General features: G+C 36.9%; 1 protein-coding gene across 1 annotated transcript in view; it reads left to right on the top strand.

The window, feature by feature from the left end:
- The first annotated feature begins 846 nt into the window (after positions 1 to 846).
- Positions 847 to 27,789, top strand: part of pdzrn4 (PDZ domain containing ring finger 4) — a 64,606-nt gene continuing 37,663 nt past the window's right edge. Inside the window, exon 1 of the mRNA XM_002932810.5 lies at positions 847 to 1,113. Coding sequence (XP_002932856.1) covers positions 1,045 to 1,113 — 69 coding nt within the window. The 5' untranslated portion in view covers positions 847 to 1,044. The remainder of the gene's footprint in view (positions 1,114 to 27,789) is intronic.

The raw sequence follows: 27,789 nt of genomic DNA, 5'->3' as shown, positions 1-27,789 counted from the left end.
AGGATTGTTTTGGCTCCAATAAGGATTAATTATATCTTAGTTGGGATCAAGTACAAGGTACTGTTTTATTATTACAGAGAAAAAGGAAATAGTTTTTAAAAATTAGAATTATTTGCTTATAATGGGGTCTATGGGAGATGGCCTTTCTGTAATTTGGAACTTTCTGGATAATGGGTTTCTGAATAAGGGGTCCAATACCTGTACTGTTTTATTATTATTATTATTATTACAGAAAAAAAGAAAATCATTTTTAAAAATGTGATTTGATTAAATTGGAGTCTATGGAACATGGCCCTTTTGGATAACAGATTTCTGGATAACAGACCCCATACCTGTAATATGGCAAAATAATGTTACATTAAAATTTAGGTAACACTCCATATATTGTAATATTTAACATTAACATGTATTGTGTATTTTTTGTAGTAGAAAAGTAGCAATCCAGTTTAACCCTGTGGGTTTTCAATACTTTAGTGTATACCCTTTTAATTCAGTAGAAATAAAAAATAAACTATCAGTGGTGAATTACATTAAAACAGAAATAAAAAATATACATTCGCTCTATCCTAACTTTCACCTAAAATATACATTCCCTACCAACACTACACCAGAGCATACTGACAAAAGTGCATTTTGTTTAACCACACTACATTTGGTCTTTAATTAGTAGATATTCATCTGTCATCAGTAGCAGCAACTATACTCCTCCCTATTAACATTGCTTGTCATAAATATTCAATGAGATTGTATTAATATTCATGAGCTGGAATCTGTGTAGTCATGTGCAGTGATGCAGAGACAGGGGGAGTGTTGTCATGAGCCCTAGCACTGAGTGAATTGGTGAATGTTAGGTATTTAGAAGAGGAGAAGAGCGCGCTGCACTACCTTGGTTTACGCTTCCAGCTAACAGTGTTGTGCCTGTGTTTATATGCTGGAGTGACTGATGAACAACAGTAGTCAAGCCGGGAGGGTGATTCCCTGTCAAAGCATCTTTTGCTCAGACTTGAGGACATTTGAACCACATCAGAGTGTGTGCAGATTACAATGGGCTGCAATCTGTGCAGTTTTCAGAAAAGAGAGGAGCACTACAAACTGCTGTATGAAGTTGCACAGGTGAGAGGACACAGTCAGAGCTGTCACAATATGTTCTTTTACTAAAAAACAGGCTATTGTCCTTTTTGGGCATTTTTGCACATGGGTTAGCTTGTAGTAATTCACTGTAACTTTGACCAATTTGATATTGTTTGTTTAGAACATGTAAGCTTATTATTGCTGCCATTGTGTACCTGCCTTATGTGCTTGCAATCTAAAATGTGTGCACTGGAAAAATCACCTCTGGAAATTGAATTTGTCAGCGCCAGCTTTTCTAGTATTAGATTGTTATATGCATGACAAATTGCTGCTGTCACTGCTTAAGCTTTAGCAGTTGATGAGTGACAGTCGCGAGGACTATGCGGGGCAGAGTGCTGGTGGTCTATTGGCAAAGCAGTAGGTAAGTGAAGTGTGCCCCCAGCCTCCTGACTCCGTCCAATGTTTGCTTGGCTTGATTCATTTCACAGGCAGCTAATTAGATAGTGGACTGTATACACCAGGCAGTGTTAATGCACATTTTCATGGTAATGTGATCAGAGCCTCATTAACCCATTTCCAAAACGTTCTTGAGTATTATTTAAATAAAATAATTACTCTCTTTATCACTGTTGAAAGGAAAATAGAGGATTAACATTGTTAATTACTTCTGGGGGCAATACCTCAGTTTCAGTTTTTAATGATAATCCGAAAAATACAGTAAGTGCTGAAATAATATCTTTATTTTTTGTGCTGGGAGCCAGCTGTTTTAAGTCATCATGGTCTGTAGGTGGAACACTTTCCTTTCCTTGCTTTCTGGAAGTTCTTGCTGGCTGCAGCACAGTTTGAGCTCTAGCTTGTGTCTTTCCAAAGAGCTTCTGATGTTGCTTGTCCTGCTTACTTACAGATGCTGGACATTGAAGGGGCTACAGTTATATGGTGCAGGAGAACTTCTTCTTCCAAATTATATTTGCCATTTTTGTCACGTTTTTTAATTGTTCCAGCTATTATGGCTCATCGTGATTATATTCCTGCAGAATTCCTACATTTCTTTTGTGTTGTGTGAGATAGTACAAGTTACAAATATTTCTCTCTTGCCCTCAGCATACACTCAGGCAGTATTTGAGTGGGGATAGGTTAATGGCAAAACAGCTCTGCTCATTGTCCACTAAGGAATAAGACCTCTGTTTACTGATGTTGATTTCTGTCTCAAGACAAGGTGAATGTTTTGGCTCATCTGCCCATCTTGTTTGGCACCTGTAGTGGCAAAGAGCCAAGACCTGTTTAGCACTTCTTACTACTTTTGAATGAAAGTGTTGTGGTCTGCTTACGTATTGCTGCTTCATTTCCTTGCTGTTTATGTATATTTCATAACCTGTGAGATTATCCCTTTCTGCATTATAAGAGAATTATATATTCTACAATGTGAGAACTAATTACATTGGTTATGCTGATCCTAAAACTAAAAGCTATCCAAGACCACACAGAGAGCAGGCATATTACTTTACAGCAAACCAAACAACTCCATTTCAATTTTAGGGCACTATCATGCCAATGTCTGACTATAATTTTTGAAGGTGTTAATAATTTAGGCATCATATGAACTGGAACTTCACCTCTGCTCTGCTGTTTACAAGATAAGGGAAACTCTTTTGAAAAATATGGGCAATTTTCTGCTGTAATACGCACTCATCTTCCAGTCCTGCAGAGTGTATTGTTGGTTTAATATAAATGATAAAGGATCAAAGGAGACCAGTAATATGCCTGGTGTCACTTCAGCCTACCCCATGCTCACCAGTGATATGCAAGGGATATCTCAGCCTACAGTAGTGGCCAGGTTGCTTTTTCGTATGCCACATTGCAATATATTTATCATCTTTATGGGATTTCTGACCACAACGAGAAAGAAATTACTCTCTCACTAGAAATTAATTGTACGGTTATTTAAACTGCAGAGGGCAAATATGTTACAACGTTAGACTGTGCAAACATTAACACTTGACTGAATTAAGTCCTTTTTTAATTTTATGGTCTTGTAAATCTGAATTTTAGTTGTTTGAGCCATTTCATTACACTTTATTTACAAAGGACCCAATAAGCCAGTTCTCTTTTTGCTGTATTGGACTCTACATTGGTTAATTCTGATTCATGTTATACTTCCGTTTTCAATTACATAATTGCCTTTTTTTCAATTTGGCCTAAAGAGTTAAAATCGATCATCTTGTTTAGTGAAGCAGGACCAGTGATAGATGCTCTGAATATCAGCAGTTATTTCCTTCGAGCCTAGTTAATGCCTCCACTACTGAACCCAGTCCCAGAACCCAATTCCTGTTCCTGTACTTTCATACTGAACCTCCCCAGCTCAGAATCGTTAAAGATGAATTCATGACTTTAAATGTGTGAGTTGCCTTTATTTACATCTAAGCTAACTTTACATACCACTGGACATATACCAGGAACATGATTTGTTCACAGTAATCTGAATTTTATTCTTAAACATATTTTTTTTTTCATTGTAGAATTAGAATACCCAGAAAATCTGTATCTTTGGCCATTTTTCCCCAGTTGTGAATCAAGTCACTAATAAACTCATTTAGAGCATATTGCATGTTTGTTTATGTGTGTCAGTTATGTACTAATATGCAAACACACCTTTCAGATATTATCAGAAATTAATATGAAATGATTTTATAATATGATCTTCCCTTATCTGAATAAGGGTCATCATTAAACTATATTATATTGAAATGCACAAATTCGAAGAATATTTTTTTCTCAGTATCAAGCACTTTTGATGTTGGAAAGGTCAAATTTGTATCTTTACACTTCCCTTTAAGCCCCCATTGAATCCTTCAGAAGCTCCCATGAACAGACACCACTGTTGACCTCAGCTTTGTTTCTCCGGGACAACATTTCACATCACACGGTCTCTTTATTTAGAACAATTCAGCACAGCTGGATCTGCAAGAACAGCCCTGAATGAAACGTAAAGATTACAGGATTCATGCTTATGAATAGACACATTCTAAACAAAACAATTGAAACACTTTGTGTGTGCTGAGACTGGCGTGCGCTAACACAGAGGGGTTTCATTTTCTACCCCATATTAAAGTAATTACACTTACTAAAATGAAACCACAAAAGACTGTTTTCACTGTGTTGTGTTCTGTAACAATACATCAGTCATGTGAGTGGCAGGAGCGCTGCAGTGATACTTTAAGTATTTGCTGGAAGTTCCCAATGGCAACATCTAGCTCATATGAGTATGCAAACACATATGTACAGACAAACATATAAAAACTCTGTTATCATTGGTGGGCCAGGGTGCCAAGCGTAAGCCAGGATAATTTTTTGTACACTTTTTACACTTATACCCTTCCACAATGATAGCACCCACAGGCCCTTGCACTTCAGAATGCAAAACAATTACTTGTGCCTCCCCAATGAATACAACACTGCTTGCATTTGGCAACACTTTATACATTTGGGGCAGTTGACCTACTACCCCATGCATCTCCTATCTTGCACATGATTCAGAGTCACAAGTTAGTGAATGTGGTGGGAGCAGAATCCAAGCAAGCCCTATAGCTGCCTCTCAGCTTTATGTCCACCAGTGCTCTGCACCTTGGTCCAGATTTTAAACCCAGCTTATGGTGCAGATCAGAGTCAGATACCAGTTCTTTGAATTCTAACTCTTGTGTCCAGGATCAAGGTAAATGACTTCTATAGGGTTGTTCAATATATACAATGCTTACAGTATTTTTGTCTGAAAACTTTTTCAAAGTTCTAGAAATATATAGCCTGGTAAAACACATGGATTGTTTGTAATAATTGCAGGCCCTGCAATAAGGAAATCTTTTATTGCACCATATTATAATATTGATTGCTGCCCCTTTGTATACTGATGTACACATCACATCATCAAGTATTTAATCTATTTAATCTCTTTAATCTATATTTCAGTACTAGTAGTGCACTTCAAAACAAGTTTGCCTTGTGCAGGCCTGAAACTTGATGTTGAATTGATTCCATATCATCAGGGCCAGAACTAGGGGTAGACAGAAGAGGCACATGTCTAGGGCACAATTGTGGGGGTGGGGGGGCACTAGGCACTTACACCTTCTGCTTGCCTACCCTGTGTTCTGGCCCTTCTATAGCTCCTCATCAGCCCAGGACTTTAATGCTTCACCCCCTTCTTCCCAGACCCACTTGTCACCACCTCCACCTGCTCCTCTCCCGACCCACCCAAACCACTCATTGTGCAGAGCTGTTAGCAGGGCAGCAGGGAAATTTACTGCGGAAAGGGGAGGAGCAGGAGGGAGGGGTGATGAGAGGTGCATGCTGCCTTAGGCACAGTGAGCGTTTGGCCCGGTGGTGAGTGTCATGTCTGGATTCTACATATTGGGAAGTATCTGGGCACATTTTCCCCTGCTGCAAAGTACCTTCTTGGTCTTTGTATATATGTGTGCAATAAGGGTGAACAAAACAAACAATAAAGTGTTCATTTAGTAAGCATTACTGCAATTGGGTGAAATAGTTACACAAAAAATGCCTTTCATTAAAGTTACTTGCATTTAAAGTCACTTGAACGTCTGCATATTTGCACCCTGTACCACTGTTTCTATCCTGCCTCCTCTTCCCAATCACATGCAGTGCACCTATTGATGCAAGGAAACTATAGAGCTAACACCACCCGCAAAGGTGGTGGTAATTCCAGGGCTCCCAAAGTGACCAGTATCACCTGACTCAGCAAATTTGCATTTATAGAACCAGGCACAGGGGTAATGTTGACACAGAGCACCAGAAATAACAACACCAAATACCAAATATTTTCAACATAATTACTTCCAATTTGAGATGAAACACAAATGCAATTGTGTGAGTGATTTAAGCATTTCCTATAATTGCCAGCCACCTTCTGCACATAATTACACTGAACTTGTATGGAAAATGCAAAAAAACATGGCAACTTGCCCTAAAAATTACACTGCACTTGCACTAAATGTGCACTAAAATCTGTACACTCACCTTTACCATTAAAAGTTTTGAGAGCACTGACACATGAGGCCTTGAGCATCTTGTTTTTAAGTTGCCCAAAATGCTTCACAAAGTGATCAAAGCAGCTGTCATAGACTCACATGGAAATTGGCTGGCAAGTGCTTATTCCAGTACTTGTGAAGCAATAATCTTCTGGATAATGTCAGTGTAAACTTATTGGGTGGTGCTTTGTTTCCTCAAAGCTTTTTGAATAGCCTGGTGTTCCAGTTTCTTTAGCTGCTTTAATGGACCCCACTTGTATCAAGGGGTTGTTGGTTCCATATAATGCATATAATATATGTATTAAACAAATGTCTAATAAATTGGCCAAATTGGCCAAAATTGTCATCAAATGTTTTAAATAAAGGGCCAAGATTACCTTGCCTGTTACTTCCCTAATTGTAGCCCTTTTTATCTAGTAACACAGGAATCAGAGGACCATCAAACCAGGGAACAACTGCTTTTAAACAAATCAATTTTAAATTTCTTTTGCTCACCACAACAAGACAGAGTGAAAGACAGGTAGCTAGATAGGCTGAATTTAGAATTTTTTTTTTTCATTAAACATTAGTTTGCACAAAGCAGTATGTGCTGCTTTAAAATGAATCCAAAATACGTTTTAGTGAATATACTGTATTTTTCATTACAACCTTGTCTGGAAGCTTATTTTAATGGTACCTGCAATTTCACTGGAAGAAATAACATTTAAGATGGAAATCTAGTTTCCTTCAGCCTCTTGGGATCATCATTTTGTGTACATGAGTGAGTGAAAAGCTCTTCAAAGAGTTGTTTTTATATGCTTATTCATAAATAGAGTGTGTGCCTAGAATAACTAATGATCTGCTTAACAAGACTGGCTTTAATACAAGCAAACTAAATTCACCAGTGGACATACAGGGAATTGAATGAATAAGACTGCAGGTATAAATAGAAAAGAATCAGCAAACTATCTACAGTATGTACACTATGCATACATTGTATTTTAAGCTATTTCCTCCACTACTCTGCATATGACAATATACTGTTATTAGAGTGTATTTCACTTACGCAATATTCACTTAGTACTGAACTCATTTTACCTACATTGTTTAATGCAATCCCATCAACATGATCTGTTATTAATATACTATTTTTTTACATAGTAATTTTAAAAAAATGATATTTAATTTAATTTTCTGAAATGCATGAGCCTAGAACACAATAGTACATTTAGCAGTGGCCTAGAAAAAAAATGTTACCGTGTAAGTAGGACATGTATGTAATGTACCTACTAGAGTTAAAACAATTAAACTAAAATGGCAATTAAAGTGATACAGCCATGCACTGGTTTGCCTTGATAGTAAATAAAAGTTTAGCTTGAGATGTGAAAGGGGCCAGGCATATGTGATGCCAGTTAATTGGATACATTAATTAGGAAATGATTACTGATGAGAAATTTCTTGGCAGGTAAGGTTCTGATTAGATGAATTCACCTTGGGCATTTAACAAAGGTAATTGCACTGAGCAATCACCAGTTGTTGTTTTCATGATTAGCACTGGTTTTTGTTCTATCCATTGAGAATTTTTTAGGTCTTTATTTTCAATAAGAAAATGTATTTGTTTTTCCAAAACAGGCTTGGTGCATTACAGAAAAACACAAAGCATCCAATCTGCTACAGACACATTTATTTTTTATATTTATACACCAATTGACATATATGAAAGCAAATTATATATTTAATCAGTATTTTTTTTTGCAAAAGCCATTTTAGTTGGGGGGATCTAGAAATTCCAAATTTGAGAACTACTATAACTTCATATTTCCCCTGGATTAGTCTGCTGGAAATATTAAGAGCTTAATGTATATTTTGGATTTTGCATAAGGGTATTACTTGCTCAGCTTGCAGTTCAAACAGACATTTTTCTGGATGGCAGGCTGGCCACAAATGTACTTATCCTCTACCTTGGGCCTCTCTTTGTGTTATAATCTGATTGCAAAGCATGTAGCTTTTTATAAACAAGTGATACGTAAATACGGTAACTGTATTAAACAGGATATGGCTATGTATAAGTGCTAGGTAAGCATGGGACACATATGGCTAAAATTGTAGGGGTCAATGTAAATTTTAATGGATTTGTAACAAAACAAAGTGTTTTCAATATAGAGCTGTGCAAGAGTTATATTATATTTGTACTTACTCCATTTCGGTTGCTGGTTCCTCAGTAAGAATGCCTCATGCTTTTCTTTGAGCTTAAACTATTCACCGTTCTGAAACCTATTTCAGCTATGTAGCCTGTGTCTGACTGGGCCTACTATGGCCACAAGAGACTTGACACCCAGGACTCCCTCTATAAAACTGTCAGATGTAAAATGTACTACCTGGCCGCTGGTTGAAGGTGCATTTGTCTAATGTCCTTTAATAAAAATCGTATCCATTTCCCTGCCTTCATTTCCAAACCTGGATCAGGTTATAGTTTGTGACAGTGCCAAATATATTGCAAGTCAGAGTCTAGACAAGCTAAATCCACTCTTTCACAATGCATTATTGATTTACTTACCCAGTGGAAGGATGCACTAGCAATGTTTGACATCATAAGCCCATGCATTCTACCTAATGCTCATAAGATTTAAGGACTCTGCATAAATTCAGTCCCTAGTGCACAAGATCAAAAATACAAACAAGATCTAAAATACAAAAGTTGTGTGTATTAATTTACATTTTGGTTTCACACTGCCTCAAAGCAGGTGGATAGTGGGAGTAGTGATGAGCAAATTTTTTTTGCGAAACTGTGGCAAAAGATTGACGCAAAAAATTTGTCAAAACAAAAAAGTTGCCAAGACAAAAATGTTGCTGAGACGATAAAATTACCGCGAAAAAATGCTCGTTGACTTTAATGCATTTGGATTGAGAAAAAACACATATTAGGGATGATTCACTAAAGTGCGTTAAAACGTGCGTTATTTATAGCATGCGTTAAAATTTTTATTGTGTCTAATTTTTCGCGTCTTAACGCACGATTCACTAAAAGCATACTTGCAATAATTTACGTGCGATACTAAAAAAATAGTCACAAAGACTATTTTCATGCGGTATTTGACGGAAAGCTAATCAACGCACCGCGTATAAATAGTTACCGCGTGCGAAAAAACGCACGCCATGTTAGCCATACATGCCATAAATTTACGCATGCGGTAATACTGTAGTGAATTGTGCGTTAATTTTTGGCATCTATTTTAACGCAAAAAAGCATGCAATAAAAATTAACGCACTTTAGTGAATCAACCCTATTGACTTTAATGCATTTGGAGTAAGAAAAAAAGTAATGTGGAAAAAAATTCACCCACGTCAAAATTTATTGCGTGGAAAAAATGTTTCACGTAAAAAGTCACCTTTTGACTGCAATGCGTTTCGCAAATGGGAAAGATTCTCTCATCATTAATACTTGTATTACTTTAAAATTAAAGTTCTTTGTATGTGATCAAAAGCCGTACCTACTAGTGTACATTGCATAGTAGTAACATCCCTTAATATTACAATGTTGTATATATGAAATTGTTACACAACTTAATGCATAGGTTATAGGAATGAATCAGTTACCAGTTTATGAACAAATAGGCTGTGTAGACCAAATTTGTTACATGTACTTGTAAGATCTGTGTAACCCTGCATTAAGTACAGGAAATCTGTATAAACTTTGCTTTGACTAAGGCTGCACTCAAAATCAAAATATAGTGTCAACAAATGTAAAAATGTTTCGTTTGGAACAATTCAATGGGGGAGCGTATTATATGAATACATTACGAAGAACAATTAGGAGGAAAGAGCTTGGTGAGCCCTATAACAAAGCCTGAATAGTAATTACTTGCTTACATATGCATGGCTACTGAAGTGCCCATTCAGCAGTTCTTTACCACTGACCTCTATTTAACCTCTTGTGTACTAAATACATTTACTGCTACACCTCAGGATGATATGGGAAAGGCTACAGCTTTGCATTTAAAATTTGATACAGCATAGTTAACCTTTACCCAAACATACCCCACACCAGTTTCTCTTCAGGGTCTGTTGGCTCTTCCTACCCTGGTCATGGGTTTTACCACTTGATAAAAATGTATTTTCACCATATTTACTCTCTCAAAGGATCTCAAAAATAGATTTCCTGTACTTCACTTGGATGATCGATGACTTTTTCTTCACTGTAGTACAGGGCAGCATGAGCAGAAATGATTCCTTGAGTGGTTGCATATGGTAAGGTTATGGCAAAGTTTAATAATATCAGCTTCCCTAGGATGTCAATTAGTGCATATTCCCCTAACACTTTGCATATCTATCAAAATTTAAATTTGTGATATTTGCTAAAATTTGCTAACTTTTATGTGGGCTCATTAATTAAAAAACTTGAATCTTGAAAACTCAGTTTCTTTAAAACATAAAATAAAACCTTGAGTGCAGTGCAATAACATTCTACTCAATGAGTCTTTGAAAAACAGTCGAAAAATTCGAATTGTAACATTTGCTTGAATTTTGCTTGGACAACTCCCATTGACTTTTACATAAACTCGCCAGCTTTCAGATGCTACATTTTTACAATTTAGCTTTTCAAGTTTGTTCCAAATAAATCTCAAACATTTGACTTTTGGAAATCCTAATTTGAACTTGTAAGTTTTAGTGTAAATAACATGTTATTTAATGTTAATAATGTACCCCAAAGTGCATATCTGTAGCAACCAGGATATTCAGTACATAAAGCTACATCATATTTAATAAAAAAAAAACAATAATTCTAAAGAGGTTCTTCAGTGAAAACTGTTGACAGGCAGGATACAATGCTAAGTAACCCCTTACCAATGTGACATTTGGTGTTTCCTTGTTTACTTTATTTGTTATCTGATGCTCTAGAGAAGTACAGTATCTATTATTTAGCACATGGATAACATAAAATCCAATGCTGCAATTAAAATACAAGAGGCATTTTAACAAGAATTGATAAAGCAATATACAGTTGTACAGGGGTTGCTTTATTGACAGCTGATAAACAGATTAGCCCTTAACTGGAGATGAGAAGATAATAAAGAGAAAACCGCTTCAAGGCAAGAGAGAGTAAGCCATTATTGAAGGGGCTGAGAATAATGTATTTTCACTCTTTTTAAGGTAGCTCTGTCATGAACAATGCCTTCATTAAACAGACTACTGGAGCAGTACATAAATATGTATTTAGATTATTATTGTTGTTTGCTTTTATATATCATATGTCATGTAGTCAGACAAGAAAAATACGTTGGTTTAGCCACCAATGTGGTTGGTTTCATTGTCAATTTCAGATATTTAGAACTTGTACCAACTATCAGATACATGAGTGCAATGCTGTAGGTCATGGACTGAATAAAAGGAATGTGGTCCTTGCTTGACCAGGTTGCTTGTCTTGTTCAGTATGTGATTGAGCCAGATCAGATATTGATTGGGAAAGGCAATTATTTAGGTTCTCTACCCAACCTTATGGGATGCCAATTCTATCATGAAGGTCCAACATCTACCTGTGCATGGATCCCATTCTCCGTGTGTACATTTTTGTGCCATATATTTTTTTTATATTTTTTTACATTAGCCTCTTTCCTTAGCATTCCACCTGATCAAAAGTGATAGTGATGAGGTGAGTGAGGTGAGCTAAAAATTGATGGCAAAGTAGCTATCTATCATCAACTAAGATTTCTAATGGGCTCTATTACAAGACCTTTCTTCAAAAATTGTTCTTCTTAATAATTTTCACTCTAAGTTCTCATTTAGTTTCCTAAATAGCATAGTGTAACCCCACACACCCCAGGTTGCATTCGTTTATTAAATCTTATTGTAAAGCAATGAGTTTAAATATTGTGATTCACGTTTTCTTACATTTTTATACTAGAATGTACAATATGCAGCTGTGACTGCAGCGTATATTTCCTAATTATGTGCCAGAGGATTTCTCTGTAGAGCAGAGTGTTATGCTCCGTTTTGGGAGTTAGCCAAAAGTATTATGAACAAATTTGTGTATTAAATTGTTTTGGTACTTACAGTAGATCATAGATTATTTAAAAGCTATTCATATAGCTATGAATGATAGGCTGTTTATTTGTATGTGTTATTTTAAAGGGAGTTCATGACTTTTATACTGCAATACCATTTTATCAAAATAAAGATAGGACATGCTCAATATAAAGCTGACACCCTTAAGCTGGCCGAAACCTTGTTTTGTACGATATTCGGTGTGTGTATGGCAAGTCGGCGAGTCGACCGATATCGCAGGAGGCTGCTGCTATCGGTCGACTCGCCGATCTGGCGGTTTAAAAGATTTTGATCGGGCGCCATAGAAGGCGCCTGAGCAAAATCTGCCTTCAGGGCTGAATCCTATTGTTTCTACCTCCTTATCTGCTGTTTCAGCCCTGAACGGTTAGTGGCTGATGGTCGCACGAAAGATCGCAAATCGTCACGTGTGTGGCCACCCTTAGCATTAACAAAGTCACTGCTCCACTGGGATAAACTGTAGTGTCAAAATAATTAAGACAGTTAACGAACAAAAGGACATGTATATAGTCTTGTCAATCTCTAGGGATGCACTAAAAATGTAACTTTTTTCATCATTTTTCACAATCAAGTTTCTTGATTGTGTCCACTGGGGAAAGGGTAATGACATTCCAATTACTAAAATAATTTTGGTGTCATGTTCGATACAGTTTATGATTTTCAAACTCAACTTTGTTTGGCCCTTATATAGCAACAAAACAGTCAATATTAGTCTGCTTCAAAAATAAAATAGGCAATAGATACCTAGTAGTACCATCAGACACTTAAACCTTTCTATCATAGCAACCTGTATACATTTTTTTAGGAAGTTTACTCTTCTATAATAGCCTAAATTGGCTTATTGTTGATAATTATTTTGTACATCTTTCTGATCTTTGAGTGAGTTCCCATCCTGGAAAAGCTGGTATAAAATTATCTGTCATGGATCCATATACAGAATACATAAACATGAGTCAGGATACCTAAATATGCTTTCTATACTATAACTGACCCATCATCAAGTGCTAGGTCTGCTGCAGAACACTTTCTTATAGCTCTAATGCATATTAAATTTTGCCAGATCAAAATGTTGGGTCAATTTAGTGTCCAATAACCTGTAGCAATCTGATTTACAAATTGTGTTATAAAAATAGCATAAACATGTATCATGAATTAGAATGACATAACAAAACTTTAAATCCAAAATATATATCTGAGTGAGTATGGATTAAGTCCTTTCCCTGTGGAGAAAATATCCTAAAGGGTTACCTTCGGCTGTGTACTAGATGTTTTTATTAGGTTTTTATTAGGTTATGCATGTACTGGTGTACAGGGTCAGACTGGGGGGGAGTAGGGCACACTTGCACCCATGAAGGGGCCACTAAAAGAATTTCCCCTGGGAAGAATGGAAAGGGATTTATGTAAAAAGACTCAAGGATAAAAGAATCCCAAGAAACACTGTGAGAAGCTTGTACTTTTGGGCTGGTGCTCTAATGGCAGGGAGTAACCACACACCTGGCCAGTAAAAGAACCAGCAAGTGTGCTGGAGAAAGTGGCAGATGTCCTGAGAATAAATGCATTACAAAATGGTGTTTTGAACCAATTACTGGAACCAAATGCAAATCATTTGATTTGTAACTTAATATAAGGATTTTGGTTTAAAACAATGATTTATATTTTTATTTTGTATTTGCATTGCAAGGTAAATGGTTACTTTTAAAAATACTCATGTCAAGCTGTGATTATTTTAAGTGGACCTGAAAGTGTCCAATAGCGGCAGGTGCCAATCTGGGGCAACAAATGTCTATCTGCAGAAGTATCATTTTGGTTTAGGGGCACTGGACTGTGCACCCAGGTTGAGCAATAGTACATAACATTCTGGTTTAGTAGTTACACCACTGAAACATAATAGTTTATTTTTTATTTTAGGCATTTGCAAACAAAACAAAAAAGGTCTGACCTACTTTACCATATATACAGTGTCAAAGTGAAAAACTATAGACTGTGGGGTGATTTTTAAAATCACCACACTGGAATTGATTTTCCATAAAGTTCAGTCCATGTATGGGTCCTTCACTTAATTTAATGTCACCAATCAATCTTCTACTGAGTAATTAGGATAATTATGCCTTTTATTCTAGTGTGTATTTTTGGGAGTCAAGCATGGGTCAGGTCTACTAGTGCCCATTCTCAAGGCTGTCAGTGTGAGACCACTTGGAACGCCTTGGATATGAGTGCCTTAAAAAACTTGCCTACATGTAAAATATATTTACTGATATACCCACCATATATGGCTAAATAAACCATGGCTTTGAGGTTTTTATAAATTCTTTTAATCAATAGTTTTGCTGTTTTGAAATGCACAAGAAGCAATAGTGCAGTGATTTAATACTTTGATTACAATAAGTCTGAAAAAGATCACTGCTGAGGAAACATGCTTAGTTGTATTAATATACTGTATTCCTCACTATTGAGAAAAACTATTCATTTCTGACTTACAAAAATCTGTTACTGTAGCTTGTGTTGTTGTTGTTTTATTCCTTGTTCTGCATTGTTATCTGTTATGATGATCTGTATGCATGGTGCTTTATCCGCCGTGGTGCTAAATCATTTCCTTGGATTCAAATCTACTGTATCTATAATTACACCGAGTACTTTCTGCATGGTTTGTTCCATAAGGAAATACTATATGAGCTTCAATAAATGAAATTTTCACATACCAAGTAACACAGATAAGGAGGTCTGTTTTCTAAATATTATTTGAGTTCTACAGTTGAACTCTCTAGTGCTTATATTCACCTCATCAGGATGTTTTCTGTCCCGTGACTGGTAGTTTCAAATGTTCTCATCCATCTTCTTGTCCCATTACATTTTGTTTGAATGATGCTCTGTACCCATTAAAATTGATGGGGAAGAACAAAGAGAAGAAAAATGTGTCCTTCAATTGATTGTGTCTTTCAGAAAGCAAATGAGGCTACTGAGAATGGGCAAATAGTAGGAATTTTTCCTTCTGTTAATAACATTTACAGCACAGCGGCTATTGTAACTATTTAAATTGCAAATGTTTGGTTTATATCACCTTTATGAATGTATAAATGAGAGCAAGTATATACAAAAAAACAGTAATTATACTTGAATGCAGTAATTTAACTGTTAAGGTATATGTCAGTTACCAGTTGGCACATTGTTTGATGTCCAAAACCTTTGTCTTTTACACAATAATGAGCAATGTTGTGATTACGTTAAGAGTGTCTAGGAACAAATATATAATTTCCCATGAGTAACAACCTCTAGTCTGGAGCATTACTGTTCAACCTCCAGGTCATGATCTCTGCTGAGGTTAGCAACCCTTACACTTATGGTGTCCTAGGATAAGACCTATAGCTGAAAAAAACAAAAAAATCTATTTGGGATAAAAGATTGCCTCAGTTAAATGATATAATACTGTTGACACCATTGTAATGAATTTCATTTTCTATTAAAAAAAAAGTTAATTCATTATTTCTTTTTTAATTGAGGATTTGGAATTTCATCCCTAACTGTAATGAAACATATTACCCTACATGGGTGATCGAATTTAAATATGAACTGCTGGGTAATAAATGCAGTTTGAAGCTCAAAGTGTTTGTAATATTTCTTAATATACAGTAGCATAATACAATATGGGAATATGTGGCAAAACCACTGTCTAAGGCACAAATATAGCAGTAACACAATACAGGTATGGAATCTATTATCTAGAATGCTTGAGACCTGGGGTTTTCCCATAATTTGGATCTTCATACCTTAAGTCTGCTAAAATATAATTTAAACATTCATTTAACCCAATAGGATTGTTATGCTTCCAGTAAGTTTTAATTGTGTCTTAGTTACAGTCAAGTACATGGTTTTATTACTACTGAAAAAAATTTAATTATTTTTAATTAAAAGTTGTTTGTTTAAAATGGGAGATGACATTCCTGTAATGGCATTCCTGTATATTAAATGAGCTGCACTTATGCAGGCGGAGCTAACCACATTTATTGTGACCGAATGTGCGTCAATATTTTATAGAGCTTTACCCTCCAATCATCAGGAAGGGTCTGCGCCACCTTGGCAGGAGTAAGTAGATTGTAGGTTGTGCAGCTGAGCATAGTTGTAAGACTAGGATATCAAACATGCTACATTTATCTCTCATGAAGTACTGTTCCAGTAGTTCCCAAGAGTCCATCTGGAATTTTGTGATTTTGATGATCTCATGTGTAAAACATCATTAAGGTGATGGCATGAAACGAATGGGATTGGCAAGTCCAAACAGATTTCCACGCATGATTGTATGTCATCTTTTAGTGTTACAGAATTTGTCAGGTGAATGGAACCCAAAGAGTGTGGCATACATGCAAATACGCAAAAAAAAATGTAAAATTTCTAAATGAATATCTCAGAACCAGCATGTTGAACAGAATAAAATATTGTTATTGTCAATAGACCAAATCTTCATAAAAGTATTTTTCTTCAGAAAAAAAGAGATGTTATACTGTGGCAAAATAATTGGTTATCTCCATAATGAAAAATAAACTGTGTAATTTTACAGTGTGCACATAAATTAAACCTGACATACTTTGCGTACAGTGTGAAACTGATTAATTTCAGTCTGAAAGAAGGGTGCCCTTTATTACCTGTGTTCAGGAATGTGAATGCTATTCCCATTAAAAGAACATTCATTTTCAGAAAAATGAAATTTTAAGTACATTTACAGCAGGCTGCATGTGCAGAGGCCAAAAAAGAGGCATAATTACCTTTGTTCCTCGCTATGTGATAGGAACAAGGCTGTTTCTATGTGACATGAAGAAGTTGCAAATGGCTTGTACCTGAGTGATGGTGTCCATGTGATTTTAGTTCTGCTTCATTACCACTTTATGAATGAGTGGTAATCGGAGGCTTTTATGTATCCCCTGTCAAAGACCCATAAATGTGTGCCAAGTGGGCATATTTTCTGATCCAGTTCCCTACACATTTCTTGTGCTTTGATGAATAGTTTATTTTGCAGGCTTGGAGCTAGGAATTTGCATAAGCTCTGGTTTATTATACATTTATGCGTAGCATCTTTTATAATAATACAGTATTTCCTTTGTGACACCATACTGTATAAAATAATGGATATGGTCTATGCAATGGAGAGAGAAACAAGCTGTCATTTTACAATTTATTACTGTAGTTAAAGGGTGAAGTCCAGTCTGAGGATCTGCCAGCAGCCACAAAAGATAAATTAACCACAAGTTGTAATAAAAAGGCATGTTTTAGCAATGCAAGAAGCCTCGCAGCAATTAGGGAATTTTAGGTACAGACATTTAATGAGCAATGTGATATTACTGGTGTTCATGGCTCAATGTTTCTCTAGACTGGGCAGTGCAATTGAAGGTTTCATCTGGTTAAGGGGGAATAGGTTACCTAAAAACGTATATGTTGAAGATGATTGGATGCTCATTATAAAGTATTATGTAGTCAAAGGATAATAAGTAAGGAGAAATATGCTCTGTTCTATTGTAATAAACGCTGTACAGTACATTAGAGTCATTCTTTATCACTGGGCACTTTAAATTCTAAAACATTTACTGTTACAATGCAAATTAAGAACATCATCAAATGGCCAAAGGCAATACTGTATATTACAGGTTATGTTTTATAAAAGATATATTCCTTTAAACTAAGATACTTGCTTTTATGACTTCATAGTAAAAGGTAGGGCCTATCTTTAGAAGCCTATTTACACAGATCCTCCTATACAACATACTCATACTCTACTTAAACTGGCTGTTTATTACAGTAAGAATGTTAACACTTGGGGGATGCACTCTGTGAAGCTAAATGGGTAGAAATCATTGTTATATGACTTGATTCAATTAGAATTATTTATTAATTTGAATTGTTTTTATTAATGAATAGTGAACCATGCTGATCCTGGGATTGTTTTGTAGTACAGACAAGAGTTTTGAAGTGAATTAAAGATGACTTGAGATTTCTCAATGCTTAATAGATATTATGTGAGTGAATGGTTGGCTTGATGGATAGGAAAGCCCTGGAGCTATAAATGCAGGGGCTGCATGACAAGGGACCCGAATGACCAGCAGCCAGATTACACTGGTTTATCTTTAAAGATTGGCATCATTAGATGTATCTGTGATTGGGTGAGAAGCAATGAGCTAAGGCAGGGGAAAGCTGGGCTGGGGGTGGAGAAGGGTAGAGATGTGATGTCATAAAAGAAGTAGTTCACTTACTAGAGTACTGCACAGGAAATTTTGGAAGAGAGAGAAAGAAGGTTCTCTCCTGTGATTGCATGGTGGATTTATAGATACAAATGCTACTACTGCTTGTGCTAGGTGACAGCCTGCTTGGATTTTCTGTCATTGAAACACTGCAGATTCAGGACTGGCAGCATCATGGTCTCTCATGGTGGTCTCTCATGGTGGGAGATGCAGCTCCTGCTGGTAGCCGAGTTTGTGGCCATCCTCTCTGTAGGTAGAGGCAGCCTAATACTCTGTGGTGGATATAATGACATAGTGCTGATCTCAAGTATTCAGTGAGGAAAAGCAGAGCATAGTAGCGATGTCTTATGGAATTCTGGCTTTGAATATTGCCAGGCTGGCAAGGTCCTATTTACTTGATAAAATGTGAATAAATGCTGTGGCCATTTTACCCATTTCTGGCTCCTGGTGTTCATAGGGATGGTTGAAAGCGAAGGGTCGATTGAGGAGTTGCCTTGTCAAAGTATTTTTTTAACCTTTAGTAAATTTTTCTTTTGTTATACACATACTTGAGCATGCTTTAATGTTGAATACTATTTACATTTTTATTTGTCTACCACTTATATTGTGTAGAGGACTTACTATAAATGTTTGTGAAGGTTCTCATTCATCCACATCATGGCATATCTGTAATAATAAGTCAAATCAACTGGACTTGCTGTGTTTTTTCTAGAAGATGTTTCTTTCTCAATTCAGAGGATTTGGCTTATTATTACAGATTTACTATAAACTTCACTTCAGCTTCACTGGAAGCTGTTATGCTCCTTATACATTGCTTGTCTTGTTAGAACATCTAGAATTAAACCCCTTTCCAAAAATGAGTAATCAAGCAAAATCCTTACTTCTTTAAGCCTTGCTAAGTGACAATCTTAATGTTCCAACGCTAGTGCTATGTCAAGCACAAGTACTAATGGTTTAAAACAGACTTTGGTGCAGCTTTAATGAAAGTAAAACTAAAGGTTAAAATACTAAAACATTGTGGGGTGCCAATATAAGGCATACTAATATGTGGCGATCACTAACTTTATGATCTGGTGCATATCACCAGGTTACTTTCTTTAAAAGCACTTACATGTCTGATCTATTTCTCGGGTATCCCCCAGGACTAGGCTGTCCTGGGTAGACCTATGTGTAGTATAGTATTTTTACCAGGTTTTTTATTGGGTACCTGATGCATGTGTGATTTTTATAGAATATGGGCCACAAAGTAAATGATTTTCCTCACTGATGGGGCACATGAGCTTTAATTAGTAGTTAACATTGGGGTAATGTATTAATGCACAAATGCTTAGTAAATGAACACTAAAGGGTGTGATTTTTCACCCCTTAGTGTGTTATCACCTATGTCTGTGGCCTTTGTAAATGAGTCCCCCAAGTTTGCATTAAGAATAGTACTTGACAGAAACCTATAGCATCTAACAATCATCTTTTTTAAAGCAAACCTCTGATTAGTTCTTATGGCATAAACATATATCAGCAGGGGCGGGCCGAGCCGAACGGCGCCCTAAGCAACCCGGTCAGCCACCTTGCACCCGCGCTATTGCATTTCCCCCCCCCCCCCGTGTGTTTTGGTGTTCATGCGCAGTTGGGGGGGCAATGCAAACCGATAGGGGGCAATGATAACAGAGCGCAGAGAGGGGGTAGGCAAGAGAGGCTCCTGCCTGGTGCCCCCCAATTGTTGCACCCTAGACAGCTGCCTCTTCTGCCTACCCCTAGTTCTGGCCCTGTATATCAGCATCTAAGTCAATGATTATATGAAAAAGACATGCAGCAGTGAATGACTAAAGATACTAATGCATGTAGCATACATTATTTAGAAGTACAGGTATTATAGGCAGCACTGTGGAACAATGGTTAGTATTGTTGCCTTACTGCATGGGTATCCTATATTTGATTCCAGTCAGAGAACAACTTGCCTATGCAATGAGTTTGTATGTTACACCAATGCTTGTGTGGGTTTCCTCCAGGTACTTCCGGTTTCCTCCCACACTCCAAATATATAAAGGCAAGTTAATTGACTCCTGACACAACTGAATATTGTATGTGATAGGGACTTTAGACTGTCAGCTTCACTAGGGCAGTAAGTGAATAATGTATAATCTCTGTAAAGTGTTGTGGAATATGTCAGCACTATATAAATAAGAATATAAAGAAAGAATGATAATTTTTACAATTACAGGTACTATTATTACCACACATAATTATAAAGCACCAATATAATCTTCAGTGCTGTATAACAAATACTGACTGTCAACTGGATGTAAAGAGATCAGACTTTGGTTTCCTTTGGCATTTTAGTCACATTTTTAATTCTGCCAGAAAGAATAAGATCTCAACATAAATTTCAGCTAGTGCATTAGTTTGCAAAAAAAATGCCATTTGGTAGGCTGTGTGTTGGCAGAAGATTTGTAAAGAAAAGGGGTGTTCATAGATTGGCCTAGAAACACACACACAAAGGCTTACCCCAATCCTATTTTATCACATTCTCACAAAAAGACACTAGGGATGTGCTGTCTAGGGCTTGTGGTAAAGAGTAAATGAAAGACACAGACGCATAATGATTGATGGCTGATAAAGATCCTTTGGCTTATCTAGCCTGTCTATTTTCTTTTTTCTTTTATAGGCATCTGTTAGCAGCTTGTAAGGGTCTTTTTTCTGTTACATTTTCCGGCAGCCCTTAATTTAATTTGGGCAGATACATCATCTGGCACATAAAAAATTAAGAAAGAAGAGCAAAAAAAGAGTATACCACATCATTCTTGAATGATTATATATATATATATATATATATATATATAAACAGCAAACCTTTGTTTTAAAAGAAAACAATGACACTGTTTTGAAATAAAGAATAAACCTTATTTACCCCTAGTGCAATTCTAAAACCCATAAAAAGTTAGCAAGTGTGATACATGGCTGGTATATGTATGTATGTATATTTTTATTTATAAAGCGCTACTTATGTACGCAGCGCTGTACAGTAGAATACATTAATACAAACAGGGAATTATTAAGATAATAATAGATAAATACAAAGTATAACAATAAATACAGATAGATACAAGATAAATACAGTTGCAATAAGTTAAGAGTCAAAGACACAAGAGGATGGAGGTCCCTGCCCCGTATATAGGAATTTCTAACAGCAAAACCATTTTTCACAGATTAAATGTATTTTTATATTTATGTATGTAATAGCTATCATACCTTTTAATCTGGAATTGTTATTGTGTCGGATGCATGCCTTTATGTATACATGTACTGTATGTATAATGATAACATAGTAAATGCTATTCCACTTTTATCAAAAAGCTGCCCTATTATAGTTTGCATGATATGGCTGTTATCAAAGAGTGGTAGCATTAATCTTTTGGAAGAGTAGGAATAACAGCTTGGCTCTGAAGGTAACAGAGCTATACAGAATTATGCTAAGATGTAGGAATACGAAGCAAGCTGTATGTCTGCCTGGCTTTCAGATACATGCTCTTTTCTTTGTTTCAGACATTGTCAGTTTTATTTTTGTCTTTTCTCCTTTGTCAACCACACTGAAAAACTTCCATGGAAAAGTCTCCCTTTCTAAAGGACTGACAAATTTGTTGTTTGTAAGGAACACATAGTTGGTGACCAGGACGGAGCCTGTAATATTTTCTTTAGAAATGTTGAGTTCTTAGATTTCAGGAGTAGATGGTGGAGTTTTGCTGTGGAATAGAAAGAGACGGATCACATAATGAGGACAAAAAGCTAGGCTTTTACACAAAAGGGGTGTGAAGACGATAGAGGAAGCTTGAGTCTTGGCAGGTCATTCCCACTGCACCCTGCTAGCACTGATAAGCATGCATTTGACAGCGTCTGATGCTGAGGTAAGCACACCTCTTTGCTCACTGTAAAGGCACGAGAGTTTGGGAAAGCATTGATAAGAAACACAATGAATAAATAAATCACAAAGCCCACTCAGTGAATTGAATCATTTGCATTACATTACAGAATAACTATGCTCCCTCCGCCAGTGTCATGGATGTTATTTTAAATGACTTGTAATGTTATACAACTAAAGGTACACAGTGGAAAGCAAGAGCAGCTGTTTTAGATACATTTCTATGACAAAACTACTGTTATTTTGTTTTTATTTTCTTTAACAAAGGCCATTTATTGACCTAAACATGACATGCAGGGGCTTGTTTTCTTAATGGATTGTAACACATCATCACATTTATTTTGGTGTTAGGAGCATTGTGTCCTTTTGTATTTCCTTATTTTTCAAATATCATGAGATGAAAATATGTTATTTGCTCTTTACCTTGTTTTCTCTTGCTTCTAATTAGGGGTTTCTAACTCCGCTTGTAATAAGCTAGAATCAATGATTTTGTGGTGACAACCTTTAATAATGGTTTGCTACTATTAAAAATCAGCAGGGTTTATCCCACTTAAATAAGTCCTGTTGTGCCAGTATTTTTGTGCAAATTGACAACCTTTAATAACCCTTCTGTTCAGCTGATAATGTTTAGAATATGGCGGTCCTTTAAATCAAAAATATACCTGGCCAAAAAGGAGATACAGGACCTTGTAGCCTTCTAATTGCCCAACAGAGCTACTGCAAATGCAGTGATTTTTGATTTGTACTGAAAATGCACAAAAGCCATAGGTATTTGACAAATTGTTGTCTAATATATTTTTAAACACACATTAACAAATGAAATTAGCAGATATAATCTAAGTGGCATTTTCTATGGTTTCTTGTAAAGTGAGAAGACATTACATGGCTGTTGAGGCAAATTGGAAATAACGTATTGTAGTTTCTGCACCAAAACATCAACAAATTTTTCCTGCACAATTACTCTATAAACCCCCTGCATCTTTGTGTTTGCAATTCTATTATATTATAATGGGGTACTTTTGTTTCTGCTTATTCTGCTTCTACGTTTATTTTTCAATTAAAAGTTTCATTCTATACATGTTCATCTCTTAATTCGACTTATCAAAAGCCTTAGAATATAATTGGTTTGCAGCATAATGATGTATTAAAATATTTACAGTGCTAAATAATGCTTTTTACAGCTGAGTGAGTGCTAACTAACCCAGCCACTGGGATTACTTGTTAAGCTTTCCAGTATTAAACAAATCAGTGTACTACTATGTCTGGAAGTACTGAGCTGCACATTTATTGTATTTTGTTTGTGTTTGTTTGTGTTTTTGTTTCTTTTTGTTTGTTTCTTTGTTTATAATCTTATCATGTCTTACACAACTATTCTAAAGATGATTATAGATGAAGGCGCAATGATATATTTTTTTCTTATCGGAACTTAACAAGAATCAAAATAAATGAATAGCAGCCATAACATTTGTAACTCAATCCTTTAGATATTCTGGACATTGTCATATTTCAGCTATTACTGGCAAGTTTGTGCCAATAGCTAGGGCAGGTTAAATTTAAGCTGGCCATACATTATAACAGCCCCATATAACCGATAATATGTAGTGGGCCAATTAGTTCTCATATAGCATGTTTGAGGGTCGGATTAAATTAAATTGATGATGTCATATAATGAAGTCTATGGAGCCTTTAAAAAGAATACGGGCCATAAAAATCCTTTGGAAGGCCACATGCGGCCCACAGGCCTCCAGTTGGACAGTTCTGCAGTGTAAGATCTGCTCCTTTGGCAAGGTCACCAAAGAAGTTGATCTTTACCCAATATGCCCATCTATGGTAAAAAAAACAACTGAAATTTTCATGTTATGATTGCATAAGATTACTGTGCATTCACATTGTACAACAGCCCAAAGCAACTATGTTGCATAAAGAAAGACAGAGTATACAGACTTTCTGGTCAAGTTGCTTAGCAGTTAATTATCAGACCTGTTGCGAGGTTACCAACCGAGTGTATCTTTTCCATATATTCCCTCCTAAGGTGGGCAATATCCATCTGATCTAATCGTTTGGTCCTAGGGCCAAATGATCAGATCATACCAACAGGGATACAGGCCATCGGGACAAGGACCACATTAACAAGCCAATGTGGTTCTTAATCTGAAAAGAAAGTCAAAGCTGCCCAATCAACATCTAGATGATTTTTTGCCAGGCATCACTTTAGCTGGGCCTAAAAGGTACTTGGCTTTTTATGTGGAAGGTGATACGAAACATTTGGTTTGCTGGCTGATTTGTTGGATAATAGTTGCAAATGATAATGAAAACATTGTAATTCTTTATAATGCAGCCATTTAAAAAGAACTTTTATTGGCAGTTTAGTACAACATCAATATCACCCCTCTCCCATTAGCATTCAGTATTTTTGCATAATCATTGCCTAATTTGTAAGTACTGAATAGGGCTGCTAACAATCATGCTGGGGATCTATTCAGATAATAACAATTACTTTCCAGGTACAATAGTTTTGTTCTTTCCCAAACAATGATCACAGACGTGACCATGTTCAGCGAGAGATTTGTTGAGCTGTTACTTGTGATTGCGTATATTGATTCGACGGAAAAACAAAGCCATTCTTGTCTCCTACACTATACAGAGATCTACACGTTCCAAACAGCTTGCCTAGCCATGGCTCAGAGCTTATATCTTAACCATTAGCAATATCTGATTGCACAGTTTTGGAACCCTCTCAAGCAGATGCCCTTCTGCTCACCTACTGTTGGAGCCATTTGCTCTTTTTCCATTACTGTTTGAGAAGAAAGTATATTATACTGCCTAATAGTATACATTTCATAGCCACAGGAAACACTTTCCTTATTCAAATTCACATTAAGCACAAGCAATGAGACAAAATAACAAGATTGCTTCACTTCCAGTAACAAAGTCTGTCAGAATATTTCACTGTTTTTGTCGACATCTGTTGAGCTGTTATGGTAAGTTAATACTGTGTTATGATCCTGCTGTACAAAAATGTCAAAACAAGCACTTTAATGGCTTCAAACTACCTGTTAATGATTGTGGCAGAGGAGCCTGCCTAGCAGTCTGGGTCTTCAATTAAGCATCTGTCCAAGCTGGAATGAAACCCCTAATTGGTGGGAAACAGACTCCTAGCAGGCAGCTTGAGATTGATTTAGCACTTATGCCCTACTGTACATTTTCTTGTGTGAGTTCTCTAGTTGAATATACACTTGTAGTTGTTTTATTAGTCAGCAAACAGGCAAGGAGTTGGGAGAATATTTTTACTCTAACAAATTGACATCAGTTTATGTTGGGAATTATAGGTGGCATACTATAAATTGTTGTACACCCCACTGACAAATCTGTGCCTACTATTGCCCATCTATACTGAAGCTGCTTCAGTGCACTCACTGAGCCAGGGATTTTGCTCACGAGTACACCTGTTTAATCTGTAGATTAGCCATGAAGTGGTAATTTGATAAAGACTAGTTAACAATACGGTTATTATTTATTAAGTTATACAGCGCAAACATTTTTCAGACACTCCTTTTTAAGGCTATAATTCCTGCTGCTGTAGCCTGATACTGGTATAAGTAACAGTTCAGTGACATTAGTGAATACTTTGTCTCATCTTTACTTATACTATATAACATATACATTGATATATACATTAAAACACAAATGAAAAGCTAAGTGTCAAAGTGCCAGGTAACAGAGTAAGAGACACATTTATTTCTAAACTCAGTGTTAGGCAAAACTGTAGCAACACATGAAAATAGCAGGTATTACATGGAATTTTGTCACACTAGATGAATATTTATTACATTGCACTAGTCTTTGGGCAGTGTCACATAGAAGGTATTGTATTTATTTATTTACAATATGGAAAGTTTTTTTCTATGTCACTGACTATTTCCCTATGAAGATACCATTAAACAATCATGGCCTAAAGATGCAGGAAGATTCTAAACCCTTCTATAGTTAAAAGCTGCTGGCCATTTATGTGATAATGATATGTCACTCCAATTGGTCTCTCCCTGCCCTATGGTGCATTTGTGTGTTTTTAATTAGAAAAAAATAAAGCAGAGTTTTATTTGATATTTGTAATGTTTGACTATCCTTTTAAACATTAGTCCGTGGAGTGATCCAATTTTTTTTTTGCTGTCACTCCAATAGCACCATTTACAGCAAAAAAACACTGATTTGTCTCCTACAACCCCAATTATCTGTGCACTAATAAATATTCTGCCAGTGAATGCACACACAAAGGTAAATTCCAGTCCAAAAATGCACACAAGTGCTGAAATCTGCCCTCTGTGTGAAGTGATAGATGGATTAAGTACTTTATTAAGTTACATGGTTATTGTAAAAGCGGTGGTCAAAAAGTCTCTCTTTATCTATCACTGCTAACACAATAAATCTTTGTAAATGGCATAACCTTAACCCCAAATGATGCAACTATCATGGAGGCAGTGGGTGAAACTGCACTAGAGCCACCCTCTGTTTGAACCAGCAGTGGTGAATAGAATATCAGTAAGGGGATGGCAGGCGGTATGTTGTAAGTGGAGGTTCAGTTCTTCCACTGCTTAAGCATTTGTTACAGTCAAAAGAAGGACCTCTTCTCAGAAATTCTTATAATACAGGAAATAGTGATAGTCAGAGAGGGACATTTGACCACTGTTGTTTTCCACATGATGGCATAGTAATGAGATAGCAATACTCAAAATCCGTGTGACATTAGCAGTATGATTTAATAAAAGCAAGTGCATGCCATTGTCAAAACACACTTTAAACACAGGGCCGCCATCAGAAATCACGGGGCCCCTCACAACACAATTTTCTGGGCCCCCCTCCTCCCACGCCCTGCCCCCCAATGGCCCCTCCACACAGACATTGGTAGCCAGGGCCTCCTAAAACATTGGTAGCCAGGGCCCCCCTAAAACATCGGTAGCCAGGGCCCCCCTAAAACATTGGTAGCCAGGGCCCCCCAGCATCCTCCAGTTACCCCCCTCCCCGGTCCTCCAGCTCCCCCCCAGAGTCCTTCCCAGCATCGTCCAGCTCCCAAACCCCCCAAGCATCCTCCAGCTTCCCCCCAGCTCCCACCAGGCTCCCTGCTGCATTTGCACAGCACCCCCCCCCCCCCCCCCAGAGTCCGCCTGTGGCTTCCCCCAGCTCAACCCCCAGTGACTCCCTCTGGCTCCCCGCCCCAGCTACTTACTCCCGCCCTCCACCCCAGCTACTTACTCCCGCCCTCCACCCCAGCTACTTACTCCCGCCCTCCACCCCAGCTACTTACTACCGCCCTCCACCCCAGCTACTTACTACCGCCCTCCACCCCAGCTACTTACTCCTGCTCCCCTGCGGCTTCCTCTGGCATCCTCCAGCTCTCCCACCGGCAACTTTCTTCTTCTGCATCCTCCTCGCTGCATCTTAACTTTTTAAAAGGTTGCGCCCGTGCGTAGGGACGCACGCACGGGGCGCAACCAATAAAATTTCCCGC

The sequence above is a fragment of the Xenopus tropicalis genome, chromosome 3 (genome assembly GCF_000004195.4).
Source record: "Xenopus tropicalis strain Nigerian chromosome 3, UCB_Xtro_10.0, whole genome shotgun sequence".
NCBI lineage: Eukaryota > Metazoa > Chordata > Amphibia > Anura > Pipidae > Xenopus > Xenopus tropicalis.
This window is presented reverse-complemented; position numbering and strand designations above follow the sequence as displayed.